The sequence below is a fragment of the Myripristis murdjan genome, chromosome 1 (assembly GCF_902150065.1).
Source record: "Myripristis murdjan chromosome 1, fMyrMur1.1, whole genome shotgun sequence".
In the NCBI taxonomy this organism is placed as follows: Eukaryota; Metazoa; Chordata; class Actinopteri; order Holocentriformes; family Holocentridae; genus Myripristis; species Myripristis murdjan.
Window position 1 is genome coordinate 23,464,300 of NC_043980.1, and position 26,587 is coordinate 23,490,886.

The following is a 26,587-nucleotide window of genomic DNA, read 5'->3' on the forward strand; positions in this document are numbered from 1 at the left end:
CATTTTAAATGTACTTTTTCCTGCGCATGACTTTATAATTCCTAGATTATTGCAGTTGCAATCATATCAAAAGTAGTTACACTAAGTTTCGAACAGCACCTAACCCTCCAGTCAGTTTTAAGTTTTGTTTTGCCTCCAGAAGTAACAGTGCACATTAATGAAAAAGCGAACATAGTCCCCATTAAATGTGTCAATTAGATGTGTGATAGAGGCATGGGTGGAAAAACCGCATTGCACATGCTGGTACACTTATGATGTATTGTGTCTACGCAGCAGTACATCTCTACAAGCTGTAAGTTGTAAAGTATTTTAGAAAACAATGGGAGTGGAAAACAATGCAGTAGAACACAAAGAAGTACCATCTGTCTGTGGCATATACATTTGTGGACTTAGACTCTTCATGTGCAATAATAGTGATTAGAAAAAGAGTACAATTACACTGGCAATATCCTCTTTGCACTGAATTAAATGGATTTAGTTACTGTACAGTTTCAATAATATGGGCCGAATTCAGACTGCATAAAGATACATGGGTATTGTGTGGACTTAGGCATGCATGTTTGTGAGCTGTTCTTTTTCAGACTTTAGGACTACAAAAAAATATGTGTGGAAATTGAGTGGAAACTTCCCCTTAGGACAGTAGTTGAATAAAAACATAAAATATTGACAAAACATGAATTGATTGAAGCTGTTTGCATTTTTGCCTATATGTAAGTTTTATATCAAGACATGAGTTTCTTACTGACAGATTCTTTCTTTCAGCTTACCAAAATGTATTAAAACTTTGCACAGACGTTTGTTGGGTCCATTTCTGCATCACGTACCAATTAAGTATTTGTGGAATACTGTCTTAACCTGTGGTCCAAGTTTGTTCTTGTGGACCCGATGGTCACATACATATAGACAGTGGCATGTGTGACGTTTGGAAAAACTCAGTTCATAATGAAATCTGACTGTTGCCTTTGATCAATGCAAAAACATTGATCAAAGGCAACAGTGTCAAGTCAATACATATAAATTATTTGGGGTGTCAGTTCATTGATATTAAGATCTACACCAGATAGCAGGAAGCAGGAAATATTCCCAAAGTACCCTCGGACACCCTGTCCAGGTGATGCAGCACCAGGAGGAATGAATGTACCTGAAGTAACACAGGACGGATGTCACCTGTGTGATCTGGCTCTGCAGATCATTATTCAATATAGAGCACCTCTCAATGGTTGATACCATTTGTAGCCTCTGTGTACCCTGGCATTGCCATCTCCTTCATATCTTTTGATTACAACTTGTGTGTACGATGAAGCCGTGTTTGAATTGATAAGTAATTAAAAAGGAGCTATTCCATGTGTAAAAACATATTCAGTGAAGGAGTACTGCACTGAAATTGTGTTTTTTAGCCTTTTTCTCTTGATACTGGTTATTGCCTATTTATGTTTTGCCCTCCTTTGCCCTCCAAATTACTCTATATGGTTTCATAATATTTAGTCCGTAAGGTTGTAGTGGCTTGATGCCTCTGAAAGCTGTTTGGCCACAGTACAGGGTTCAAAAGCCTGGCCTTTTGAGCACATAAATGGCACGATACATCTTGACTGCTTAGCTATGGAGAGTCATCATATTGCTTTAAATACCATTCCAATTGTTCAGAGACCAGTCATTAGCATTTAACATTAAAATCGACTTATTAAATAAAAACCTAGTGGTTTAAGTCAAGTCTAAATCAGGCCCCATGTGAGTTCATACCTGGTAGGAAATCATGTGGCTAAATAATGGCCTGTTCTTGTGATGTTTTGCACTTTTAGCATTTTTAAAAAGAAGAAAAAAAAAGTGCATATAGTAGCCTAATAGGATTGACAGCTGTGTTGTAGTGACTAGACAGCTACACAAAATATTTGATTTTTGACCTTGTCTACTTATGCAGTAAGTCCACAGGTGTCTTAATTTATTTCAGGTATACCTTGTTGTCTAAACAGGCTTCATTTCACCAAAGATGTTACATCCAAGCATTTAAAAAGAAAAAATTATCCAGAGAAAGTTGTACACATGCTGTTCTAAAGCACCACTTGCTTCACATTCACACAGTTCTCTAAAGATACACCTGGGAGGGAACCCTGTACACCCACAATCTTATACCCTTGGCCATTGAGTATCTCCACCGGAGCAGTTGGGAGTTAAATGTTTTGCCTAAGGGCACCTCGACAGTTGCTGCTGAGGCAGGGAATAACATTGCTCATTCATTTCCCCCACCCACGTCTGTGACTGACAAAATGGTGACAGATTATACTCTAAAATATTGGTGAGACCAACTAAAAATGTTAGTGACACTAATGGAAATGGTCATTGTGTAGTCCTGCAGGAAGAACTGTGCACATAAACCTTTTTAGTTTAGAAACAGAATGGCTCCAGTCCTCTCCCAATTCTTGCCTTGTTTATGGGTATTTTAAACTTAGGTTGCAATTACTGCTGTGGACATGGCTGTCAAAACCTCATGAGGGATGAATACTAGTAAACAAACTGCTTAATCGTGGAGCAGTATAATGACCTACAACTGTTAAAATTTGTCATATTGTAATATTGTACACCATTATTAGAGCTGGAGTGGCTCTGCATTGGCTCTTGAACTTTTCTCGCTGTCCCTGTTACGAACAACATGCTCATAAAAATGCCATTCAGCTGGTCTCTTGCAAATCACTGGCTGGACTGTGGCAGCTGACATGAAATTTACTGAAGTTTTATAGCATATTTATTTAGGTGTCTTTAAAACTCAATCAGTATGCTTGAATTTGTCAAACATGCTGTGCTAAGGTATGCTGGGTCCAGACGGTGTTTAGATGCATTTCGCCATGTTGCAAAACGTCAAAGGATGAGCTTCTTTGAGACAATAACAAGATTGATGGAAAAAGGTTGATCAAGGTTCAGCGCCGGGGTCGGGGCTACGGCTGCCACTCTTCCACTTAATGCTGTGTAATTAGATTGAGATCTCGAGCGAGGAGAGGAGGAAAAAACCCTGGGAACATTAGATTAATTAAAAATTTATGCATAATTCATAATTAAAAAGGAATTCATAATTTGAAATGATTAGCGCCCTCAGTGCCATCCTGTGACCCCACTAGGATGCACAGGGACTGGGCTGGCTCAGTTAATTCCCCCTCGATCTTGCACACCCTGGCTCCACATGGATGCCCCCTGGGTGCCAGTTGCACTTCACTCCCAGACTGCACAATCAAGCCCAGCTAAATCCCAGAGGAGCCAAGATGGCTCCTCGCAATGTCAGTCCAGTGTCAAGTGGCGGACATCTTAGTTAGGGCATCACTCAAGGAGAATGAGAGAGGATTTAAAAAGACAGGACGAGAGGATAGTGAACTTGAATGAGTGATGATGGGCTTTAATGAATACTGGTTCTTTTGATCACAAAGTTCTCTCTTAGTTGGAGGGTGGAGTTAAAGATACAGGGATATGAAACTGAGGAGAGCTGTACTCAGATCTTTGTGGGACTTAGCCATGCCATGGAGCAGGCAGAGAGAGAGGTGAGGAAGTTCCTCCTGGGACCTCTAGACTCCATTTCTTTTGACCTCCCTGCCAACCCAGATTGAGTGTGTACACGAGCAGCTCATCCCTCCTGCTTTTACACTGCTGTCTCGGTGCCTCAATCCCATAAGGCCCATGTGAGGGAGGGGGGTATAAAAAGCTGGAGAGGGAAAGATAAAAAAAAAAGACAGATAAAGTGACAGCGAGTGAGGGAGACAGAGAGAGAGGCAAAGAGGGAGTTGCATCTGAGTTCCCCAAGCATAAAAAGCCAGTGAACTCTTCCTGACCTCTGACATAATAAGCATATCATTTTTTTAGGCTGCCCTGCTTTCCACTGGGTGTTAGACTGATACCCTTTGATTTTTATCCTTGCACGCTGACAGAACCGTTAGCTATCCAGTGTGATCCACATTTTGATTCTGAGATGAAAGCCACCGAGGCACTTTGAAATGCACTGCCCCTACCCTGCGCCCAGTGGACCCTGAGTTAATAATGACAGTAGGCACTGCACACCCTCCAAACATCACTCCACCCCCTGCCGTGGTGACACAGGGACAACGAGCTTGACCCTGGCTGGGTGTGAATAATTGGCATGCAGGAGGTTGTGGGAGGTGTCGTATCTGTCGTGATGTGTCTGCAGTTGTCTTATTTATCTTATCCTGGGAGACAATCTTGCATTCAATGCAGTACTGAAGCATTGTACATGGACAGTTTTGCCAACAATGAGTATCGGCAATATTTCTATCGATGTCTAATGACGTGGAAATATTCCTCATGTATTATCATATGTATTATCATATTTGGGATTAGCATAATGTAAACTGTATATGTTCAGGTGTTAAAATATTTGTGATTTGTTGTCTTAATCAAGTGAAGTCAATACAGAATAGTTTTATGTATTGAGTTGTGCTTCTAGTTTCCTTTTGCACCTTTCTGAACATGTAGCATTAATCTGCATGTCCCTCGCTTTCCAGCTCCGCATGAGCAGGCACAGGCAGGCCTTTTTGTGTGTGACCTCTGGTCCATACATCCCCACTGCAGCCATCAGTATCACTGTCCAGTGTCTAGCACACTGTCAGCTATTGTTGGGTTCTCAACCTGCCCCACGTAGCCCTCTTTTTTTTTCTCCTGGAGAAAACAGCAGCCAATTGTCAGAGGGGGAGCAGGCCAGCGTGACAGAGGTGGAAAGCTAATGAAGTTATTTGACGGCAGCCCTGGCCACGGAGCGAGAGGTGAGGCCGAGTGGACAAGCGCCTGGCAGTGAGACGGATGAGGCGCGAGGGAGAAATGTGGCGAGAGAGAGAGAAAGAAACAGTGGAAAGAGTGGCGATGGAAGGCGCGTTGGTGGCAGGTGTCAGAAGGGTGTGATAACATGGAGACAAGCTGATAGCATCGCCAACCCTGGGCTAGAACCAGCCTTACAATACTATGCACAGGGAGCTGACACTGGCGAGGGTGCATATTCACACAGGCAGAGATGCCCAGTCACCCAGAGATGCCCGTCTTCTCCTCACATCTGTGCTGCCTTCACAAGGTGATGTGCAAGAGCGATTGTGCATGAGTGTATTGTGATTGGGAAATTTTGTCTGACCTAAGCCTGAAGCGTAAGATCGCCGTTGTGACTCGAATTGTTCCTGTTCGTGTTCCTAATACTGTGCTGCAGCTTATTGCTATCAAGCTATCAGCCTGGAGGAATAAAAAACTTGCCCATTGGATTAGGCTACTAAATAATTCATTCGGCTCTGTAACATAGATTCTGAGTGGAAATGCACTCTATTTATAGCGACAATCCAAAAGGTCACTGGAGTGGTGTGACTTTGTGTGTGAGTGCAAGTCCCGGGGTTGTTTTTGTTCTGGTGAGGCCACAGAGGAGTAGAATGTGTGAATGTAAGTTTGTGTGAGTCTGTATTTACTAGTGGTTTGTGTGCAGCTCAGCACTTAACTACAGTTTAGGAGCAGCATGATACAGAATGTTTGAGGTACGGTGCATACATGTGTGTAATGTGTATATTCCTTTTTGGATTTCTCTTTGCAGACATACTGTGGATCCGAATGTGCTGCGGTGGTAAATGTGATAGTGTGTTTTTAGGTGTGCGTTTGTGTGTGTGTGAGTGTGTGTAAGGCTGTGACCAAGTGTGCTGTCCCTGTCTGATCCGACATGGCCGAACACGCTTCTAATTAGAGGACGTCCTTCCAGGTGCTGACCAGGTTATACTTAGCCTGCCCGCTGACATCTGACGGTGTGACATTTCCAGCTGGTGCCGCGTGCGACCCCAAGCCACTGCCCCCTAACTTGAAGGTCACTGTCCCCCTCCCCCACCTCCCATCCTCCTCCTTCTCCCCCCTCTTGAACTACAGCCCTGGCACGCCATGGTGTGGCACTGTGGCATCGTGGCACCGCATGGGTGGTCAAAACACCAGCACCTGTCCCCTTTTCCTGCCCCGTATCCACTGTCCCTGAGCCCTGTGTCCCTCAGGCATAGATCATCATTAATCAGAGGGGCCAGAGCTGGCACAGATTGATGATGCGGGCAGGGGGCGAGAGGCCTGTGGTGGTTAGAGATGTTAGGTGAGACGGCAGGGTGAGGACTGGAGCAGATCTCTGCTGGGGCCGGAGGAGACTGGACAGCAGTCGGCCCAAGAGTGATAGCCTCTCTTATATTTGTGCCCTATGTGTGAGAGTGTGTGTGTGTGTGTGTGTGTGTGTGTGTGTGTGTGTGTGTGTGCGCCATGTAGAGGTCTATAGATGGTTTGAAAATTGTGTCAAGGGTTGTGCTAATGGATATGTGCATGCATGTTTTTGATGTGGCAGGAAAATAAAATTCATCAGTGACTGTAGGATGTCCAAGCTGTGGTTTCTGACAGGACAAGTCAAGTCAAATGTTACTTTATTATCCAGAGCAGGAAATTCATTTCGTCTAGCTGAAAAACACACATCTGTACAGCAGGACAAAATCAACTGTTAACAGTTCTTTTTCTTGCTCTTCTGCCTGTCACTGCAGCCTCGCTTTTACACAGCCACATGTTGAAATGAAATTATATGAAAGTCAAAAACACATAGCATAAACAAAGATAAATCTAAAGTATAGTTACTGCTGAAACAATAATAAAGCAGAATAAAAAAATATTGCACAAACCTACCAGCCACAACCAAACCCTATCAGAATTTGGCTGGTGACCAATGTGTGTATCTGTATGCATGTGCCTACCACAGTGGGCTAACAAACAAGCAAAAAATCACATTTAATTCTAATGCTGGACGATCACACAGTATTACTAATTACCTCAATTAAAAGTTTCTTTGCTTTTGAAATAAAACCACCTTATTAACATTCAGTAATGACCATAGCAGTAGTTCCTCTCATTCTTAAAGGAGAACTCCAGGTTCTTCTGGCCTCATTTTCTTTGTTTTTGCCATCATGATAAATGATTGTGTTCAGATTTTCATCACTTAATGTCACTTTAAAGCTTGATTTTGCTTCAGTTAGCTGGGAGTGCTGCTGTCTAGTACACACACACACACACACACACAGACACACACACACACACACACACACACACATGCGCGCGCGCACAAGATACACTCTAAAGTGATTAAAACATTCCATTTCAAGACAGTAACATTCACACTAGTGTTAAACATATCTTTAAGTAACTGTGACTGAACAATTATTATATTTCACTTGGAATAGTCCATTTGATACTTTTTTTTTTAGTGTTGCCTGTACACGTCTTCGTTTACTTTGCTGGTTTTCTGCTGTGGTCCTGTTCTGTTTGAAAAACAGAAGAATGGGCTTTGTTGGCTTTATTTTGTCATATTGTTATATTTTGTTTGATGGTTGTAATGTTGACATTACTCTGTCTTGTTGTCTGGTTTGTTATTTTTTGCAGTTTACCCCCCTAGTCATAAAAAGCTAAATTAACCATTTAAACTTGCCAGAAATAGTCATTTGAAAAAAAAAAAAGCTGGCATAAAAATCAGTGTCTCCCAATATGAAAATTTGAAGAATAATAATTGCACCAATTTTACCTGTCAGTACTTACCCAGTGTTTTGTCATATGGTGAATAGGGAGGGATGGGAAAATCTGAAAGCCTGAAATGAAGGATTGTTGCAGACAAAAATAAAATATTATGGAAAATTGATTGTCTCTTCAAGCTTCTCTCAATTTTTATAGGCATTTTTAGATTTTCGCCATATAAGCTAAAGCTCATGTTTTTCCACCTCCTTTTCACTGATGTAGGACGTGCAGTGGGACGTGGTGAGAGACACAAAGAGAGGAGCTGGCCTCACTGTTCTTTTCTTGGCGGCTATCGGAAGTTGCTCCATGTCTAATTATTAATTATTCATCTAAGGCGGATTAGATGTGGCCCAGTTTCTCTTGAAGATGACTCTGGAGCGGAGGGATTCATGTGACAGTTCACTCCCTAACCTAGGCTACACACTGCGGAGATGGCAGATAAGACTTTAGCTGATTGCTATCACGTTGTACAGAAGTACAGGAATTATTTCATGTCCTTGTGTCTGAAGAGGATTGATACGGTGTCAGAGGGAAAGAAGGGACGAGGAAGCCAGTCATAAGTGGAATGGAGCTGAGAATAAAGTGGTCAGAAATGACTGGGACAGTTCCAGTGTGAAAGAGGAAAAAAAGGAAAGAGAAGAAGGGGGAGCTTGTGGTGGATGCCCCGTGGACCTGGAGGGAGAGAGACTCAGTCATGAGGTCCCACCATCTGTGTTGGCCCGCAGTGCCCTAACTGTGATTTCTGTTGGAGCAATAGGAGTGACAGGCTTCAGCACACTTTGAATCACACCCTATGTTAATGTGGATTTTCATGTGTCATATGCTGTATCATTTGTATTCTATTTGTTGTATTTTTATTTATACTTTGATGGGATACAGTACAGTCAGTTGCATTGTTTATGCATACTTGCTACAAAAAAATGTTGATAGGATAGCCTCATGAGTCATTTAGCTTGACAAGTTCTTGTTTGTATGTCAGTTTCTACACAATACATTCGTTTGAATATGAATGATTATTACAAGCTCAAGCACCAGTAGTATTCATGGAAATATGCACCCCTATGGTGTCTGCAGGCTTTAGAAACCTGTTTCCCCACAGTTCTGCACAGCAGATGTTGTGATAGAAAGAATCTTGAGCCTCCGCATAGCCACCATCAGGCCTGTTATTGCTGTGTGGAAATAATCAACCAGAGTTAATCAAACACTGTTTAAACCAAACTTTTGTCAGAAGTGTTAAAGAGGCAACACGCTTCTCAAAATTTCAAGCAAGTCTCACTCTCCTGATTACAGCAGATCTTTGCTCTCTCTCTCTCTCTCTCGGTTGCTCTCTCCTGCTGTCTTCATTGCACTAATCTTTGTTGCTTCCTTTTTCACTCTCTTTTCTGTCTTGTCCTCAGCGGCCAACCAGAGAGAGACACTGAAGTCCCCATTCCACCTGAAGGAGGAGCCCAAGGCAGAAGAACCCCTAAGCCCCAGACCTGCCTCACAGTCCCAGAGTCAGGCCCAGCCAAGCTTCCCTACTGCTTTCTGCCAGGATGGGCAAACAGGGGCTGCAGGAGCAGCAGAGCGCCCAGGGGCCCACAAACCAAGGGAGGGAAGCCCCATGGCCAAGAACAGCTTGCTGAGCCAGGATATCAACGTTAAGGTGGCATCTGAGCTGCTGATTAAGCTTTCAGGTAGGGTATGTTAGTGATAATGGGTGTGTGTGCATGCATTGGGCAGGTGCCAAAGAAGAAATTCAAATGAACAACAGACGTAGGACTGACTTTTGCATTAACAATCCACAAACAAACCTGCACCATCACAGTTGTGTAATCTCTCTGAATCTGAGATTAAGAACACTTTATCCATGGTGTGAAAATGGTGTATATATTGCATGGCTATATTTGATGCAATTGGTGTAAAATACTCAGTAAATGTGAACTTAATTTTTTGAAATCATAATCACTGCTTTGTAGGTAGGGGTTTTAGGAGAGAATGTGTACAGGACATTTAGACCATGCACTGTTTTATTGATATTTGTGCTGCCAGTGGTCTCTTGGGGTTTCAGACCAGCCAATAGGAGCGCAGAGGGCTTACTGTATGACAAAGGTTATGTTACTGGCCACCATAAAAGGATTTTGTTGTGCACCTCACCAAGTTAAAATTGAGGGCTTCTCAAAGGTGAGCCAAAGGTACCTGTGGGAAAAAGCTCATCTGGTGAAATAGTCTTTGTTTCTCTGAGGCCTCTGTTCCAGATTTTGGCTGCAAAGCCTTTGTGTCCTTTGTGACGATATACAGGTCACTCGTCTCGACCCTCCATTTTCTCTCCCTCACTCTCTGCATCTATGGCTCTCTCCATCCCAAGTTTTGGCGAAGGAGGGGTGGTAGGCTGAGGGTCAGCTCTTTTTATGTTGTGCAGTCAATAGTCCTCTCTATCCTCTGAAGTGCCTCTCCAAAACAATGCCATCGATTGGCACAAGGTCTATCTGCTCGCTACATTGCACTTAAAACCCAACCCTGTCTTGCCCCCTGTTCCACAACAGATGATGAAACAATAAAACATTTTTGATAAGCACCCTGTCTAAACCTGTGCGCCCAGTAGGGACCGCTCTGACATCTTCTCATACGGCATGAATTAGCCTTCATGGCTTCTGCTTTGAGCGCAGCAAGCAGGTCGGTAACAGGTCTTCCGGCAGGCCTCAAATCTCACCCGGTTCTTTGTTTTGCAGTATGTTGTGTACACCATTGTACTCAGCACTATGAAAATGTTATTGTTGTTTTTCAATTATTGTACACTTTGTGTCACTGCTAATGAAGGTTTAAAGCAGTGGCTTATTTTAGCCTCCATCCAAAAACTCCACTGAGTGCCAGGTCCAGTTCAAGTGTGTTACAGACAGGTGTTTGTCCACTGTGGGCTGCTGGAGTGTGTCTCTCAGGCAGTCGTGAGTGTTATTTGCTGAAGTATGTATCAATATGGACCAGTGGAGCTAGCTGCCACAGTTACATGATATACAGGAAAAAATCGTTGCTTTTTCCTGTCCAAACAGTTAATTGCAATTTATTCATGTTTATTTTTCTACATTATATATTTTTTTCAACAATATAAAATTCAAATATTACTTTCAAAGCAGATGTTCTATAAACCACTTGGGTCACCTTTCCTAAAAAGTAAATTAATAGAGTTTGTTTGGGATCTGGACATTGTACTAGTGCATATGTTTAAACTGCACTGCCAGGAAATTAATAATGTGACATCCAGCTAGAGCTGAATGTGTGGACAAGCATGTATGCACACATGCATCCATGAGTGTTGAAAACATGAAGTGAATGGCAATCTGAGGGTGGCGCAGTGGGGCATCGCTCCATCCGCAGCTCTTCATCCTGTGCCAGTGTGTGCGTGCTTGACAGACACCTCACACACCGGTTGCCATTGTTCTCCCTGAGTTGACTGGTGTTCAGAGTGAGTCATGCTGGCTGGGAGCGCTGTGGTACTACACGTGTGCTGCTCCACTGCCTGCCCCCAGGTCACGTTTCCCTGTGTGTGCATGTGCTTTGTGTGTGCATGCTTCAGAAAGACAAAGATGACATGATTAGTACTTATAAGCCACAGAGAAAGCAAATATGAGATATTGGTCAGGGTGTGTGTGTGTGTGTGTGTGTGTGTGTGTGTGTGTGTGTGTGTGTGTGTGTGTGTGTGTGTGTTTGCGTGTGCGTGTGCGTGTGTATAAAACAGGGAGAGTAGAGAGAGCGATGTGGGTAGTGTGTAATTCCTCCACTGTACTGCCCCCGCCTTTGTTCTTTGTTTCATCTCCCCTATCTCTCCTTCTCTCTTTCCCCTTTCTTTTCCACCCCCCTGCACTAACATTATCCTGCTAGTCTGTTTGGTCCTCAAGCAGCATGGCCAGCATTTATCCCCCCCCCCCCTTCACTCAGACTAGCTCTTCAAGGTTGACCTGGGTTAGGGAAAGATGCTGCAGTGTTCGTCCGTCCACTGGTTCCCTCTGCCCCCTCACACAGTCCTCGGAGCGCAGTGCCGTCCATTGCCATGGCAACAGCGGGGGCGGTAGATGGAGAGGGCTGTCTAGAGTGACAGCCTTGACAAGAGTCTGGACCCTCAGATGACCCTGGGGGGAGGGGAAGGAGAAAAAGAGATGGTAAGGAGGAAAGGAGAGGGAGCCAGGGAAAGGTCAGTGCCATTACAGTCACGTGTGATTACGGCCACGAGGTTCAAGGGCATCTACACTGTAACCTTTCTCTGTCTCCTGTTAAAGGTCACCCCCAGAACACAATAACCCAGTGAGGATACTTAAATAGGGAAATCACATTGGGGAGGTTAGGCTAAGCATCTCCTCTGTTTAAAACACCACTATTTACCGATTTAAAAACCGCTCATTTCCTCGTTCGCACTAGTCAGCACAGCAAATAGACATAGCCTAATTGAATTTGTGCAGCTCATTCTTCCTCGGCCATGGCAGTGGACAGTCAGAGCAAGTGGGGTTGTCATCATTACTGCCCATTGTGCTGTAACATGAGTTGCATCATCCCTTTAACTAGGTCACTTTTTTTCTCTCCTTTCCCTCTCTCTCCTCTCTTCCTTATCAAATGTTGGTTGATCACATTGAGTCGTCTTGCTTAGCACTACCTCCCCCACATCTGTTTAAAACCAGGCTGCTGGTGTCTGGGGGCTAATTACGCCAGGCTAAGTACTCCCTGGCGCCAGTGGCTAACGTGTACCAGCAGATGGGCACTGGTGTTGCAGGGCAAGGGGAACATGGCGTCACAGGAAGGGAGGGGGGAGGGGTGCATGGGGCCCTAGGTGGTGCCCCGGCAGGCTGGCAGAGTGTGGGTAACAGCCGTGCCACCCACTCACCATCCAGCCACCCTCTCTATAGGTGTGAAATCACACTCTGTACTGGCTAATCTCGCTCCTCATTCCTTAGGAATAGCCCTTCCCTCCCTTAGAATGTTTCACAGGCCCCCTCCCTTCCACAGCGGTCATTACCTTGCTAATTAAACAGTGAGCCAGGCCCTTTGTGATATATAGAGATATGGAAAGAATAGATGGATAGGGCTCCGAAAACAGGGCTTTTGACTGAAAGGATTCACATTTATACACATGACGTTTTGCCAGCACATGAACATGTACATACACTCGCTCACTAACACAGGAAAGCTAGTTTATGTATAATGCTCATAATTTATCTGTAGCCTCATCAAGGATGTAAAAATTGCTCTGTAAGTATAGATAACAGAATTCAGGCACTCGCAAATGCAATTTATTGCAGCCTACATGCAAACTATAGCATACTGTAGGCAAACAACTCATCACTCTAATTCATACCACTGGCATTGCGCCGGTATCACTTTATCTAAAGTGCTACAGTGCTCTAACAGTGTCCTCACCATGCCCCCACCGTGTGCCCGTTCAATGACCTCTCTTACTCCCACCCTCCTTGCCTCCACCTCTCTCGATCTTGCTTTCTCTCTCCCTCTCCATCACTCCCTATAGGTGTAATTTCACAAAATGCGGAGTTGTTCCCTGTTGCCCATGCTGTGTGTCTTAGTGCCTAGTTTTATGAACTGCAATGATTGACTGAATTGTTGAGAGGCAGTCAGTTGATTTCAGTTGTACTTGCATCCTCTTTTGTCTTGACTTTTCGAAATAGAGCTTCACTATCCTTGGATGAGCTGCAGCTGCCACTTGCATCCACATTGTTTTGTCTATGAACAGTTTATAGGGGCCATATCTGGCTCCCCATGGGCTGTTTATAAAACACACTGGTCCAGAGTCAGATGTAGCTGCAGTTTGCAACTGTTAAGAGGCTGAGCTATTTAAAGCTAGCTGGTCTAGGATCAACCGTAGCAGCAGCTGTCTGTGGAGTCTGCAGGCAAGGCTGCTGTGGCTCCCACATGACATGCAGTCTCCACACTGCAGCCTTTGAAGCGCCTGAACTCTTCACCCCTGTCTGAGCAGGTCGGCGAGAGAGCAGGAGAATAGAGAGATTGAGCGAGGGAGGGATGGGGGTAGGGATAGAGAGATGCAGAATAACAGAGAGCAGGGGGAAGGGGGAGAACGAGAGGGGGAGGAATAGAGGTGGAGAGGTTGTCATTTAGGCTACAGCCTCTCCTCATCCTCCTGTCCTCCTCCAGCTCGTCTCTCTCATCCCCCTTTCTTCTTCCCTCTCTTACCCTCGGGTGTTCCTTTTCTGGCACTCCTTTCCTATTTTTTTCCCCTCTGCTTTCCCTTCTCCTTCCCTTATTCCTCTCCTTCTGCCTGTCTCTCTCCCTGCCAGCCTGTCTTCATCTTTTTTATGCCTACTCTGTCGATGCATCAAAGCACGGCATGATAAGATGGTTTTGCATGCATTGAATCAGTAATAGTGCCTGGCTGTTTCCTCTGGTTATACAGCTATACCTAGCTACTGTATACACACAGCCAGTTAGACTCTCATATCTGTTCTGATTCAAGTAGACACCTAAGGTCAAAGTTGATCACTAAAAACAGAGCAGCCCACAAACCCCAGTCACTTTCACTCTGTCTCAAAAACTGAGGAGTGCTGTGTCAAAGGGATCAAGGTATGTATAGTACATTTACACTTGGCTTGGCTGACATCCCTCATCCGTGAGTGCTATGATCCAAAGATTTTTTAATTGTGTGCTATGTGCGGGATTTCTTTCTTTATATGCCACTTACAGATCATTCACCGCACCACATAACAGTTTATGCAACACTGTGCAACATGGTTACCATCACAGATTTCACTGAGATGATACGATTTAGGAGGTTAAGGGTCACATTTTTTGATAAAACCTTTAAACCCCTTCAGGCACATTGGTAAGTTTCCAGTCAGAAATGAGGTGATGATGTAATATTTCCACACGCTGGCAGTGATGGATACCTTTGGTGGTGGGTGGTCCACGAGTAGAAACTATGCATTTTGTATCAGTCTGTACTAAGAGTTAAAATTTGCCATACTGTTATGGCAATTTTACTGCTACTAGAGGAGCTGTAAAGGCTGGAAGTGAACAGTTTTTGGCTGAATATTAGCCATGCAGCCATGCATGTATTGTTGTTCTATGGACAGTTTGTCATTAGTTGCAAAACTGCTGAAATCACATTGCCACTGCTGCTTTTCAAGTGTCACCTATTTGTGTTTGTTTATTTAAGGCAAAGATATGGAGCTTGACAGAAGTGAAAGTGAAACAAGTGTACCCTGTAGCCTCTGCATGAAATGAAAGCCAGCAGAACACATAATACAATACAGTGCAAAGCAATTTTAATTATCCCTGCAGAGGGCAGTTAAAAAGTAGCAGCTCAATTCACATTAGCACACATACAACATGGAACACTAACACATTAGAACACCAAAAGACATTAAAAGCAGATTTAAATCAACACTTTAACCACAGGATATTAAAACACTAAAAAGCATAAATCATATATTTAAAACAGAAACAATTAAAAGGTAAATGAGCGTATGGTAAGGACTCAAGTGTCATTGAGTGGTTTTATTATTGTGGTTTTTATTACAAAAAGTCAGACACTAAGCAGGAAACGATCATCTGTCAAAAGTATATGGGAGTTTTCCAAATTAAAAAGGCAGAAAAATTCATTCTTACACCTGATCTCAAGTAAACAAAATATTAACTGTTGGACCCCCTGAGCAAAAAAGCACATCTACAGGGTTCTTTATTTTTCACATAAAATTACTACAAATATGGCCATTATATACCATTTTTATCCAAAACTATGTCCACTGTATTTAAAATTTAGGCCATATCATTCAGTGCTTAATATGTTGTTGTTTTTTTGTTTGTTGTTTTCTTTGGCTATATTTTGAAGGAATATCAAGTGTAACTGGAGGAATAGTGTCAAAGCTAACAAAGCTGTGATATTTACTGAAAAGGTTGTCAGGGTGCACACACACATGCGCCCATGTACAAACACACACACACCGAGACATTCCTCCAGACCCGGCCGATTCTGTGGCCTAATGGCAGCTGGTGTATCACGGAGAAGGTTTATGCACCAGAGGGGATGACACATATGTGCAGACACACACAGGACATACACACACACACACACACACACACACACACACACACACACAAGCTGGATTCAGGCAGACTGAGAGCTGCTTTTTATGGCTTCAGAACATTAGGTCATGACCCCAACCAAAAAGCCCTAGCTGTTATCAGTGTGGGAGTTGGGGGATGGGTTGATTTTTTTTTTTTTATTTTTTTTTTAATTTCTTTGTTTTTTGTCAGGTAAGCTTCTGATATGGTGTGTTGTGATGCCTCCGATGTGACGTCAGTGTGTTTACAAGCAAATATTGTTACACACTGCTTGTGACCGCGCGATCCCTCTGTGTTAGCTCTTTGTGATGCCAGCATGTTTATCCCAGATCTGGGAGCTCTAGTACGTACAGTATCACTCGTGTGTGTGTGTGTGTGTGTGTGTGTGTGTGTGTGTATCTGTGTTTGTGTGGCCCAGCAGTCCATTGAGCCCCTGTCGTTAGGGGCAGTGAACCCATGATGGAAGCGCGCCTGTCCCTTGGTTGACCCTGGCGGCGCAGTGCCCCTTACCCCAGCACCCTCCCCTCTCTCCTCCATCCTCTGGCCCCTCCATCACTCCTTCCCAGGCCACTCCTGGCCAACTCTGGCCACCTGATTAAGGGATTAGTGGGCTGATGGTTGTTGGTGTCCCCTGCACACTGGCCACTACCACTAATCCAGACACCTAGACCTACTGAGGAAGCTGAGGGGAGCTTACACTTACATTCATCCGCATAAATAATAAACACTCATTCTGCTCACTCACACCCCTCCCCCTCAAATGTCTGCATGCACACACATATGGTACATTCACTCTTGCATGTTCACACATGCACACAATGTAGGTCGTGCTCCAGCCTCAGTGACTCACTCTCGCCTGGTTCAGAGGAGGAGGAGGAAGCTTGAGGGGAGGGGTGGCAGGGTCAACATAGGGTTACTGCCTTGCATCTCCCCTCCCTTTCTGCCTACCTCCCTCCTACTTCTCATACTCTATTAACCCCCCACCATCACCAAGCCCCCACCTCCTAACCCTGCTCTCCATATCCTGCCAAATTCATATATCCAATATTCGCGCTGAGTCGCCATGTCGACAGCAATGTATCAACTCTGCCACTTTGTCTTCCTCCTGCTTGTCGCCACGTTGAGACAGTGCTCTCCTGCCATCGCTCCAGTCAAGATCTGTTACCTTGGAAATACAGATGCCATCTCCTTCCTGGTTATTTTTAGCCTGCTCCATTTGCCTAACCTTTTGAACTTGAGTGATAAGTGGTACATGAGCAACATTTTCACTCCTTTAGGATTCCATCCCCTGTAAATGTTCCCTTCCCCATTCTGTCCCAGAAAACCGCTGAAATGATACATTCATGCTACTTTGTACTTCATTTATAAAGGAGCAAAACTCTTGTTGACATGCGGTAGAAAAAGGCCCTTTAGTATTGGATAGTTTCCTCCACCACCTGTACTTACCATAAACAGACATAAAGGTCTGCTTAGCTCATATTTAAAGTGTGTTAGCATCCTTCCTGTTTGCCTCAGTGATCCTGCATGAGCTGTTGTAGTTCTCCCCCCCCTCAAGCAATTATGTGACCTGCCAGTGCCCTCTTGCCCTAATAACCACACAGCTAGATAGTAACCGGATCAACTCGGCTTTAGAGGGAATGCTCATGTTTTGACTGTCATTTGGATTTCCTTTTTTTTTTTGGCTTTTTTTTTTTTTTTTTTTTTTTTGGCTTTTTTTTTTAATTCAATACATACTATATCTCTGCACATTTAAGTATGCAGGGCAAGGATTTGAAAGGCAGGGTTGGATGGAGGATAAAAGGAATGGTATTACTGGGTCTCAGTCTCAGAGTTGTACAACACTGTGCTTTTGGCTCCTTGAAAACTTAAAACATAATTTTTTTGATTGTATATCCAGGGGATGTTGTAAGCAGGTCCAGCTTGCAGAGAGCATACATTTTGTGGTTGCTTTTTTTGCATGGATTATTGGAGCAGCCTAGTATTGTATTTTAGTCCTCTAAGTACACTCATAGGAAATTCTAGTCTTCATGAACTATTCGGTGGTTTGAGTAAATGCAATTAACTTATCATTTGGACAGGATAACCAGAAAGGGCATCAACTTGAGCAAGACTTTTATTAGTGATGCATACACAGTTTAATTTGTGTTCAAACCATTCTGCAATCACAGCGCTGAGGATGCAGAGATGCTCTGATCATTCAGTTGGCTGGCCAAACTTACTCAGGAAGTGACATGTGGGTGTGCACACATTTCACTGCACTCCATTCAGCCTAATCAAGTGTATCAACAAAGAAATTCCATCAGTTTAACACATTTGATAGCATCGGCTATATGTTTTTGCTTCATTCCTGTTTTGTTTGTTTTTCTCCGCCAGCTGGCCCTGTGGGTTTGGAGTACTAAAGTGTGAATAAATGAAGATTTACATTGAAATGTGAACAGCATCTCTTCTATGATTAAAACATGTTTTACTCCTACCTATACAGCAGTGTTCAAATCTCTTTGACCAAAGCCTTACCACTCACAGTCTTATGTTTTAATTATCGTCCACAGAGAACAACAAAGACGCCCAGTACCAGAAGGTGACCGTGAAGGCAGAGCCTATGGAGGTGGACCCACTTCCCACAGAACTAGCCCCACCTGCCTCTCACCTGCTGGCCTTCAGCACTTTAGGGGCGAGTGAGAAGAGCGAGCCAATGGCCAACCTGCCTGAGACGTTGGCCCGCCCCCAGAAAGACCTCTTCTCTCAGGACATATCAGTCAAAATGGCCTCCGAACTCCTGTTCAAATTGTCAGGTATGTTCCTTCAAGAGCCACACATATATCAGTGCTGCAGGATACACTCTCAGGTACACACTGAACAACAGTACACACACACACACACACACACACACACCAGCTTGTCCCCTTTTCCCGCTGGCACCTCAGTGTAAACCTTGGACTGTTTGTGATACTTGACAATAAAACCTACATGTTTCCATTTCCATCCTCTTGTGGCTCCGTTGTAAAGTCAAGGATATATGACATGTAATGTGGTCCATAGGTTTTCCCCTCCTTTTCCCTGCTTGGTCATGAAAGTGACATTGAAGCAGCAGACAGCTGTTTGTATTCTAGATAAAGACAGAGCTTTGAAGTGGACCCATTGCCCCCCAGAGGCGAGGTGTGTGTGTGTGTGTGTGTGTGTGTGTGTGTGTGTGTGTGTGTGTGTGTGTGTGTGTGTGTGTGTGTGTGTGCAGTTTGGGCTCATAGCTTTATACTGTGGCCCCAGCTCTATCCGGTCTCTGATTGCTTCACTTAAATGCAATATACAGAAGCAAGCATGTTTAAAATCACTCTCTCTCTTTCTCTCTTTTGCTCACACACATATTCACACATTGACACTCTGACAATCTCTTTCTTTTCCCACACAGTCTGTCTTGCATACACACCTTTACACACACACACACAAGGCCCCATGGGGAGCGGTGTCTGCACAAATGCCCCCTCTTCCCTCCTCCCTTTCCTCCTTCTCTCATTCTCTCTCCCTCCCTTGACTCGTTTTCAAACATGCCGGCTCAAGCACACTTGGCTGCACACGCTCTGCCCCTGCACTTCCCTCCCTCCCTCCCTTTACATTTCTCCCGTGCGGCATCTCCATGGCAACGTGGAAAGAGACCTCTGTCCTTGGCGAGCAGTGTGACGGAGTGGGGTGTTTGGGGTGGGGGTGTGGTGGGGAGCGGAGGATAAGGAGGGCAGAGAGGGCAGCGGGGTAACAGAGCATGCCCACCCAGGGAGCCGGGGCAGCACTAGCCTGGCAACAGCAACAACCAGCCCCTTACAACCGGGCTCTACTGTTTTAATGTGAGGGGGACTGGAACAGAGTGGGCTGCTGTCACACAATGAGCAATCAATATGAATTACCCAGAGCAGTAGGACCTCAGAGACACATCAGTAACCAAGGTCGCTCTGAACACTGAGATGGTTGCAGCTTTGAAATTCACTTCAATACATCGCCTTGAAACTCACGCATATGGCTCCATTCTCAGGCTCTTTGTATAGGTCTTTTTTATACTTGAATAGTAAAAATTTATGGACAGTGTTTGGTTTGGCAAGAAGTAGTATTTGTTTAGTTAACCCTGTTCAATTTACTCCAATCAGTTTAATTCTGTTGTAATCAGTCAGGACGTCACTAAAAACATTCAGGGCTTAACTAATGAATGACTTTTCCCTTGATGACTCGTGCTTTTATTTTGCAGAAAAGGTCAGCAAAGCCAATGACCACAAAGACAGTAACATGGTTGGAATAAACAGGTGAGACAATATTACTCCATATATTTGCCATGATTATGACTTCTCTTTTGCTCAATTCCACAATTTTCAATATATAGGCTATTTGTTCAAATACAGTTAATATTTAGACAACTTGTAGTTAAAAAACATTCAAAATTTCAATACACTCAATACACTGGCAAGTTCTATATATATATATATACACGTGTGTGTGTGTGTGTGTGTGTGTGTAAATAATATAATTATGTATCATTTTTGTTATTTTGTATTGTGTCTCTGTGTAGCAGTCCGTTCCTGGATGAGCGCTTCAGACAATCACCCTTTAATTCGCGCTCCAAGAGCTCTTCCCCTGCAGAGGCCAGCTCCTCTGCCAGGGCAGTCTTCCATGGTAAGGCACATACAGCACTCACACACACATACACACGCTCACGCACAGTAGAGGAGCACAGATGTCTCATATCACTTGAGTGTGGGAATAGAAGAGAGGGATGTACATTGTATTAACACCCATGTTGTATCCTGATGTTTGTTGTTTTTACGTCAAACTTGCCTCCACAAAAGGAGGTAACCACACACACACACACACACACATACATACACACACACACACACACACACACACATACTCCCACCTACTCAAGATCTTTGTAGCCTGCAAAGCTACTCAGGATCATAGCATCCAGACAACTACACATGAAGACACATCCTTTTCTGAATATGTTGCCACAACAACACATCACAATCAACCTCCTTCAACTCCTCATCTCCAGCCAGTACCTGGGCCTCCTGCACTTAAAACTTAAACATCTCCCAAGCCACAAGCGTCAACATCACTCAGCCCTCTCTGGTACGCCCTCTTTCCCTGTTTCCACCTTTAGAGCTCCATCAGGCCTCTTTGCACTCTCACGCATTTCCCCAACCTGAAGGCCTCTGCCCGGGGCTTCCCCTGCCTCCTGCCCTTCTCCTCTTCCTTGGCATCCAAGAGCTTCCCTTCATGTTCCTTTGGCAGTAAGAGATCCAGAGGTTAATTAGCTTGTGCCAGCTTTGCCCGTCCCTCCGCCAGTTAATGAAAATCTGATTGGCTTCTGGGTGTCAAGGGTGTCCTGAAAGTTAATTCGCCCTGCCCACCTCTCCTCTCCCTAGTGTGTTTTGTGCTGCAGAACCAACCTCTGCTCTCTCTCTCTCTTTCTCTCTCTCTCTATTTTATTCATTTCTTCTTTTTCTCTCTCTTGGTCTCTCCATCTTGTATATCCATACATACCTTTTCTTTTTCTTTGGTGTATCTTAAGCTTATATCTTCCCTCTCCCTTATTATCACTCTAACTGGCTTGATGTTAGTAAGTAAGTAGGCTACAGCAACATCCATATCTTCAAACAGCTTTTTCTGTGTAACGGCCAGTGAACTTCTCCAATCGTTGCTCTTCCCATCTCATCCCACCTCTCCTACACTAGCCATTACCCATTTGGAAACAGCCGTACCACATGGGGATCGCACCAGCTGTTCTTAACTTCTTACCTATGTTGGAATGTAAAGTTCACACTAGGGGCTTAGTAGCTGCTATTTATTTTGTAACTGACTCACAGCTAAATCCGATTGCACTGTGTTCCTAAGACAAGACTTAGTTAGAAGCACGTCTTGCCATAAAGTAATGTGTGGTTGCTTAACATGATGTCTACCTAGGTTAATCCAGTCAGCATCCTCAAATTTGTAAATAGGAGGTAATATTGAAAGGTCAGACTTATAAGCCTTTTGGCCATAAACCTAATGAATCATCCTCGTATTTGTTTCCTGAAGGACTATGTATGTATCATGTATGCTATCCTTTAGAATTCCTGTAATATTTCTTTAGCATCCTGTTACCTCGTCTGGTGTGCAATGCTGCGTTTAGATATTTGTTATTTGTCATGTGCCGCTCAAAACCTGTCAGCAGCCATGAAGATTAGGGTCGTCATTTTCAATACAGTTGCTGATAAAATCAGATTGGGCTGCCATTGCAACCGTTACTCCTAATTAGGATATTTTTCATGTTTCAATATAGTAATATTTAGTGGTGTGTAAGTTTCAACTTAATAGTCCCATAATCTAAACCTTAGTTTAGTTCTAACTGAAGCAGAGGTGATGCAACTGGACCCAGAATGACAGTTCTTTCTTTGCTCAAATGACAGAGCACATATGATAAGTTTGGTGTAAAAATAATGTTCTCTATCTTGGCACTTCTGAATGAGTGGTTGTGAGTTAGAACTGAATGCTGGATCATGATTGTATAAAAACATTCTGCGCGTTTGAGAGGGAGAGTTAGCAAGACACCATGAAGAAGAGTGTGTTTGCGTGTTAGCAATGTGACTTCAGGGGTTTGCCCTCCTCTCCCTCCAGTCTGGGGTTAAGCACAATCCATCGTTTCTCATCCGTGCCCCTCTCTCTCCAGCTCTAATAACACTAATTAAACCATTAACCACTTCAAGGCCCACACCACACCCTAATTGGCTTAATCATCAGTGCGAGTTATGGGCCGTGGCCTCAGGCCTCTGCCCATTGGCTCCTGGTCACCTTACGTGACCGGGCCCTACCCAGTTCTCACCTTTGACTCAGGACAGTTAATGCTGTTATGCGCTCAGCTTCAGCAACAAGCCCCTTAAGAAGCTCTGGTGTTCCCAGGATAAGCCATTCACAGACATAGAGAATGGAGAAGAGCGGTGTGAATTACCACTTGGAGTCAGATGTGGGGGGCATGAGTGGCAGCTTTCTGCCAACAGGGAGGTCAGGAGTCTCATAACCTAGAGGTTGGCTAAGGTCACACAGCCTCAAGTTTCTTGAGGAGTCTCATGTTTTGACACCTTTGCCACCTGTCTTGCTTGAGGGCCTTGTGATGAAACACATACATACACTTCCTTTGCTCATCCCTTAAACTAGCTCACATGCAAATGTTGCTTTAAACTAGTCTGCTTGCACACCTTTACCAAACTCACACATATACTCACCATCTGTCAGCTGGGTGTCACAGTCCCACCAGTATTGCGGTGATGGTGGTGTGCTGGATCCTTGCTACAGTTGTGAGTCAGAGAGTTGCCGTAGCAGGGGCTCACATGACTGCTGACTCAGTGGCAATAGGATAATTAAAACTAACTTACATGTCAGCAGGTCCATTTAAGATTTCATAGTCTGAAGTCTGGCGCTAAATTCTGGGAGATGCCATTTCTTAGAAGGAGCACTGCATATGTTAAAGTAGAGTTTCATTACTAAATTAAATGCAGCTAGAACTCGGTGTTACTCTTCAGAGTGGAGTTCATAAAAATCTTATTTTAGTACTCCAAATTATGGTAGCTGCACCTCTCCTCTCCGCACATATATGGCTCTCTTTAAACTGTAGGATACCAATACAGGTCTGATTTTTTTTTTTCTCCTAGTTGATAAATAACTGATTAACTACTATCAGTGAAAAAAGATTATATGAGGTACACTTTTCCTTGCAACATATAATATGCCAGATATAGTTGAGAATTTTCATCCACTGCTTCTAGAGCAACATGTTTGCCCTGTTGGTTGAGGATTGATTCCCACCACAACTTTCTCTCCTGTGTTTCCACTCTACACTGTCTCCCACTTTACTTTTTACATGTGTACATAAATAAAAGCTAATAATGTGTGTGGACGGTTTATCATCCTTTTGAGAAAGAAAAACTGCAAAATAACAGATTCCTATGCTTATAATAATACAGTATTTTACCCAATTGAATGTAAGAGAATATATTGTGCTAAGATAGGACCAAAATAGTCACTAAAAAAGAGATGTTGGGGGGTAATGTGGCTTAAGGGAAAGCAAATAATAATTCTTAGAAATTGCTTGAAGTTCCAGGACATGAATTTGCTAGTTTGCATGAAGAGGGAGAGGGCGAAGAGGGGTTGAAATATGTAAGAGAAAGAAAGAAGGCTGCAGGGCTATCTCTGGAGTCAATGCAGCCCCGACTGAAGTGTCCTTCAGCACCACTTCCCAAGGCCAATGCATCTGTTATTTAATGCTTGCCATAAAATTTCCCTCCAAATGCCAAAAAACATTCCTTACCACCTTCCCTCATTCTGGGATCCCTGGCCTCAAAATGCCCTATCAATTGTCCAGGTTGTGTTGCTTATGGCAGTTTTCACAGAATGGCCCTTTTAGTGGAGAACAGCAACTCGAAGGAGCTATCACACTGCGTCTTTGAAAATTACATGTATCTTGACGTTGTTGGTTTTTTTTTTTCTTTTTTTTTTTCTTCCCTAATTTAAGTGTGACGAGTGCCAAAGTGATGTGCACTGACTGCCATCTGCAAACAGTCAAAACTTTTACTGAGGGAGAAACAGACTGAGCACTACTGAGTTTTTCCATTCCTTTTTAAACATTGACAATAAAACAAAGGATCCCTTCCCTTTTGCATGCTTTGCACTTAGGGTTTTGGTCAAGCTCATCCCGTGTATCATGTTCTCTGAGCATTGCAGGGAAAAAAAGGCAAAAATCCAGCCCCTATCAGTGAAAGTTGTATAGTGCAATGACTGAAGCATGGCTGTCTTTTTTATACCCTGTTAATGCCAAACTATTATACAAATAAGCTTCAGTGATTCTAACCCTACTTGGAGAGATTGTAGTTACATTCAAATATGCAATTGTATTTTTGCAGGGCAGCAAAAATATTTTCAGATTTCTTCAGCATCTGAAAATGTTCTTGCCTTTTTTTTTTTTTTTTTTTTTTTTTTTTTTACAGGTGAATGAAGGGACATATCTGGCTTACGTATATCAGGAAAGATCATTGGAAAATAAAGCAGCTAGATTCAGACTGCATTTTCATACATTAGCCCACCCATTATTCTTTTGGCCGCATAATATTTACACAGGGTATGGGGGTATTTTATGCTTTACACATTGGTAGGCCTGCCATGATTTAGTGCAGCCGTATGAGTCAAAGCTTTGCTTTGCCTTTGCGTGGCTTAGAATCTTCAAAGGAGAACGACACTTTAATCAGAAGGTTAATTCTTCTCCTCTCCTTGTTGAATGTAAGAATTTGTTGTCTCGGTTTCTTTCTGTCCTGCTCTCTCATTCTCTCTCTCCTTGTTTTCCCTCATCCTTTTTGTGCTGCTCTATCTCTCTTGTCCCGTCACCAGTCCCCCGCCCACAACCCCCCCACCCCAGCCGCTCCCGTATGTCAGTGCAGTGGGGTGGAGGCCAGGGGCAAGGCGGAGTGTGCAGGCTGATTAGCATGGATAACCACACACCTTCCGGAGAAGGGCTTAGGACTGATAGGTGGTGGAGGGCATGTGGGCACCTGCTCACCTGGAGACTGTTGTGTTAGACTGTTATAACTATGAAGAAAATAATGTGTTTTTTTTTTTACTTGAAATTTCAGGTAAATATGAAGGCAAAGCAATATGTGTCCTTGTATTTTGTAATCTGATAAAGAAGAAAACAAATAAAACATGCGCAAATACCACAGCAGGGTGATAGGGTTTGGAATGTCAGCATCTTCACATATTTTACCTGAAAATGTGTTTGATGTATGTCAGCATGATAATTGATCTGCAATTTCTACAATAGATGATGTGTGTGTGTGTGTGTGTGTGTGTGTGTGTGTGTGTGTGTGTGTGTGTGTGTGTGTGTGTGTGTGTGTGTGTGTGTGTGTGTGTGTGTGTGTGTGTGTGTGTGTGTGTGTGTGTGTGTGTTCTAGACTCGGAAAAGGGTGGCGGGGAGCCGGGAAACGGGATTGCCCAGTGGAGACTGAATGAACAGCTCTACCCCTGTCCTGTCTGCGGCAAGGTGTTTGGTAGACAGCAGACCCTTTCCAGACATCTGTCTCTACACACAGGTAGATACACACACACACACACACAGATTGCCATGGGTATGTGCACCCCGCTGCGCACATGCATGTCTGCATTCGCGCATAGATGCCACCACAAGCGTTTGTGCATGTGCGCTTGTGCATGTGCTACCCAGAGTAAGTAAATAAGGTTGACTAGACTGGATTACCCTTCCTTTAAAGAGATTACTACCATGATTAGTCTCACTGGGAAAACTGCCCGTGTAATTACCCAGCTAGAAGGATGCCTCCCAGAATGTACACACACACATTTACACAGACCAGCACACACTCACACACACACACACACACACACACACACATACAGACTCCACTAATTCTGATGCTGCTACAATTGGTTCCCTATTTTGCTTTCTCTCTCTCCCTCTCTCTCGCACTCTCTGAGACACAGGAGACACACTCAGGATAGAGCTGTGTTCTCCCCAGTGTCCTGATTACGTGATCTTTTCAAACTTGGCCCCTTCAGAGCCCCTAATCACTCCCCGCTCCCAATTGATCCCCTCTCTACCCCATCCGTCTCTTCCTCAGTCTTTTCCCTGGTCCTTATTAAGAAAAAAATAATGACTATCATCCTTATACTAAGCATTTTATATAAAGCAAATTAACGCTGGATTAGAAATTAATGTAACCTACTTGGGAAAGCAAACTAAATCACTGAGCACATAAATGGAGTCTCATGTACAAAATGCCCCCACACAATTGGACAAGCTCTCACATTTTGTGTGCGCACACATAGACACGGAAGCACACACACACACACACGCACAAAAACACACACGCACCATCTGAGAGGGTTGGCTGTGAACAGCTTGGCCACACCACAGAGAGCAGAAGCAGGGGCATATGTCAGCGTGATGGTCTTTTTGGTTTCC

General features: G+C 43.8%; 1 protein-coding gene across 2 annotated transcripts in view; it reads left to right on the top strand.

Moving 5' to 3' along the window:
* znf827 (zinc finger protein 827) overlaps positions 1-26,587 on the top strand; it is a 66,375-nt gene that overhangs the window by 25,851 nt on the left and 13,937 nt on the right. Inside the window, exons 5-9 of one of the 2 annotated variants that reach the window (XM_030048267.1) lie at positions 8,943-9,221; positions 18,153-18,395; positions 19,835-19,889; positions 20,156-20,256; positions 25,563-25,700. In XM_030048267.1, coding sequence (XP_029904127.1) covers positions 8,943-9,221; positions 18,153-18,395; positions 19,835-19,889; positions 20,156-20,256; positions 25,563-25,700 — 816 coding nt within the window. Of the gene's footprint in view, positions 1-8,942; positions 9,222-18,152; positions 18,396-19,834; positions 19,890-20,152; positions 20,257-25,562; positions 25,701-26,587 lie in introns of both variants that reach the window. The other variant, XM_030048257.1, reaches the window with a different exon arrangement.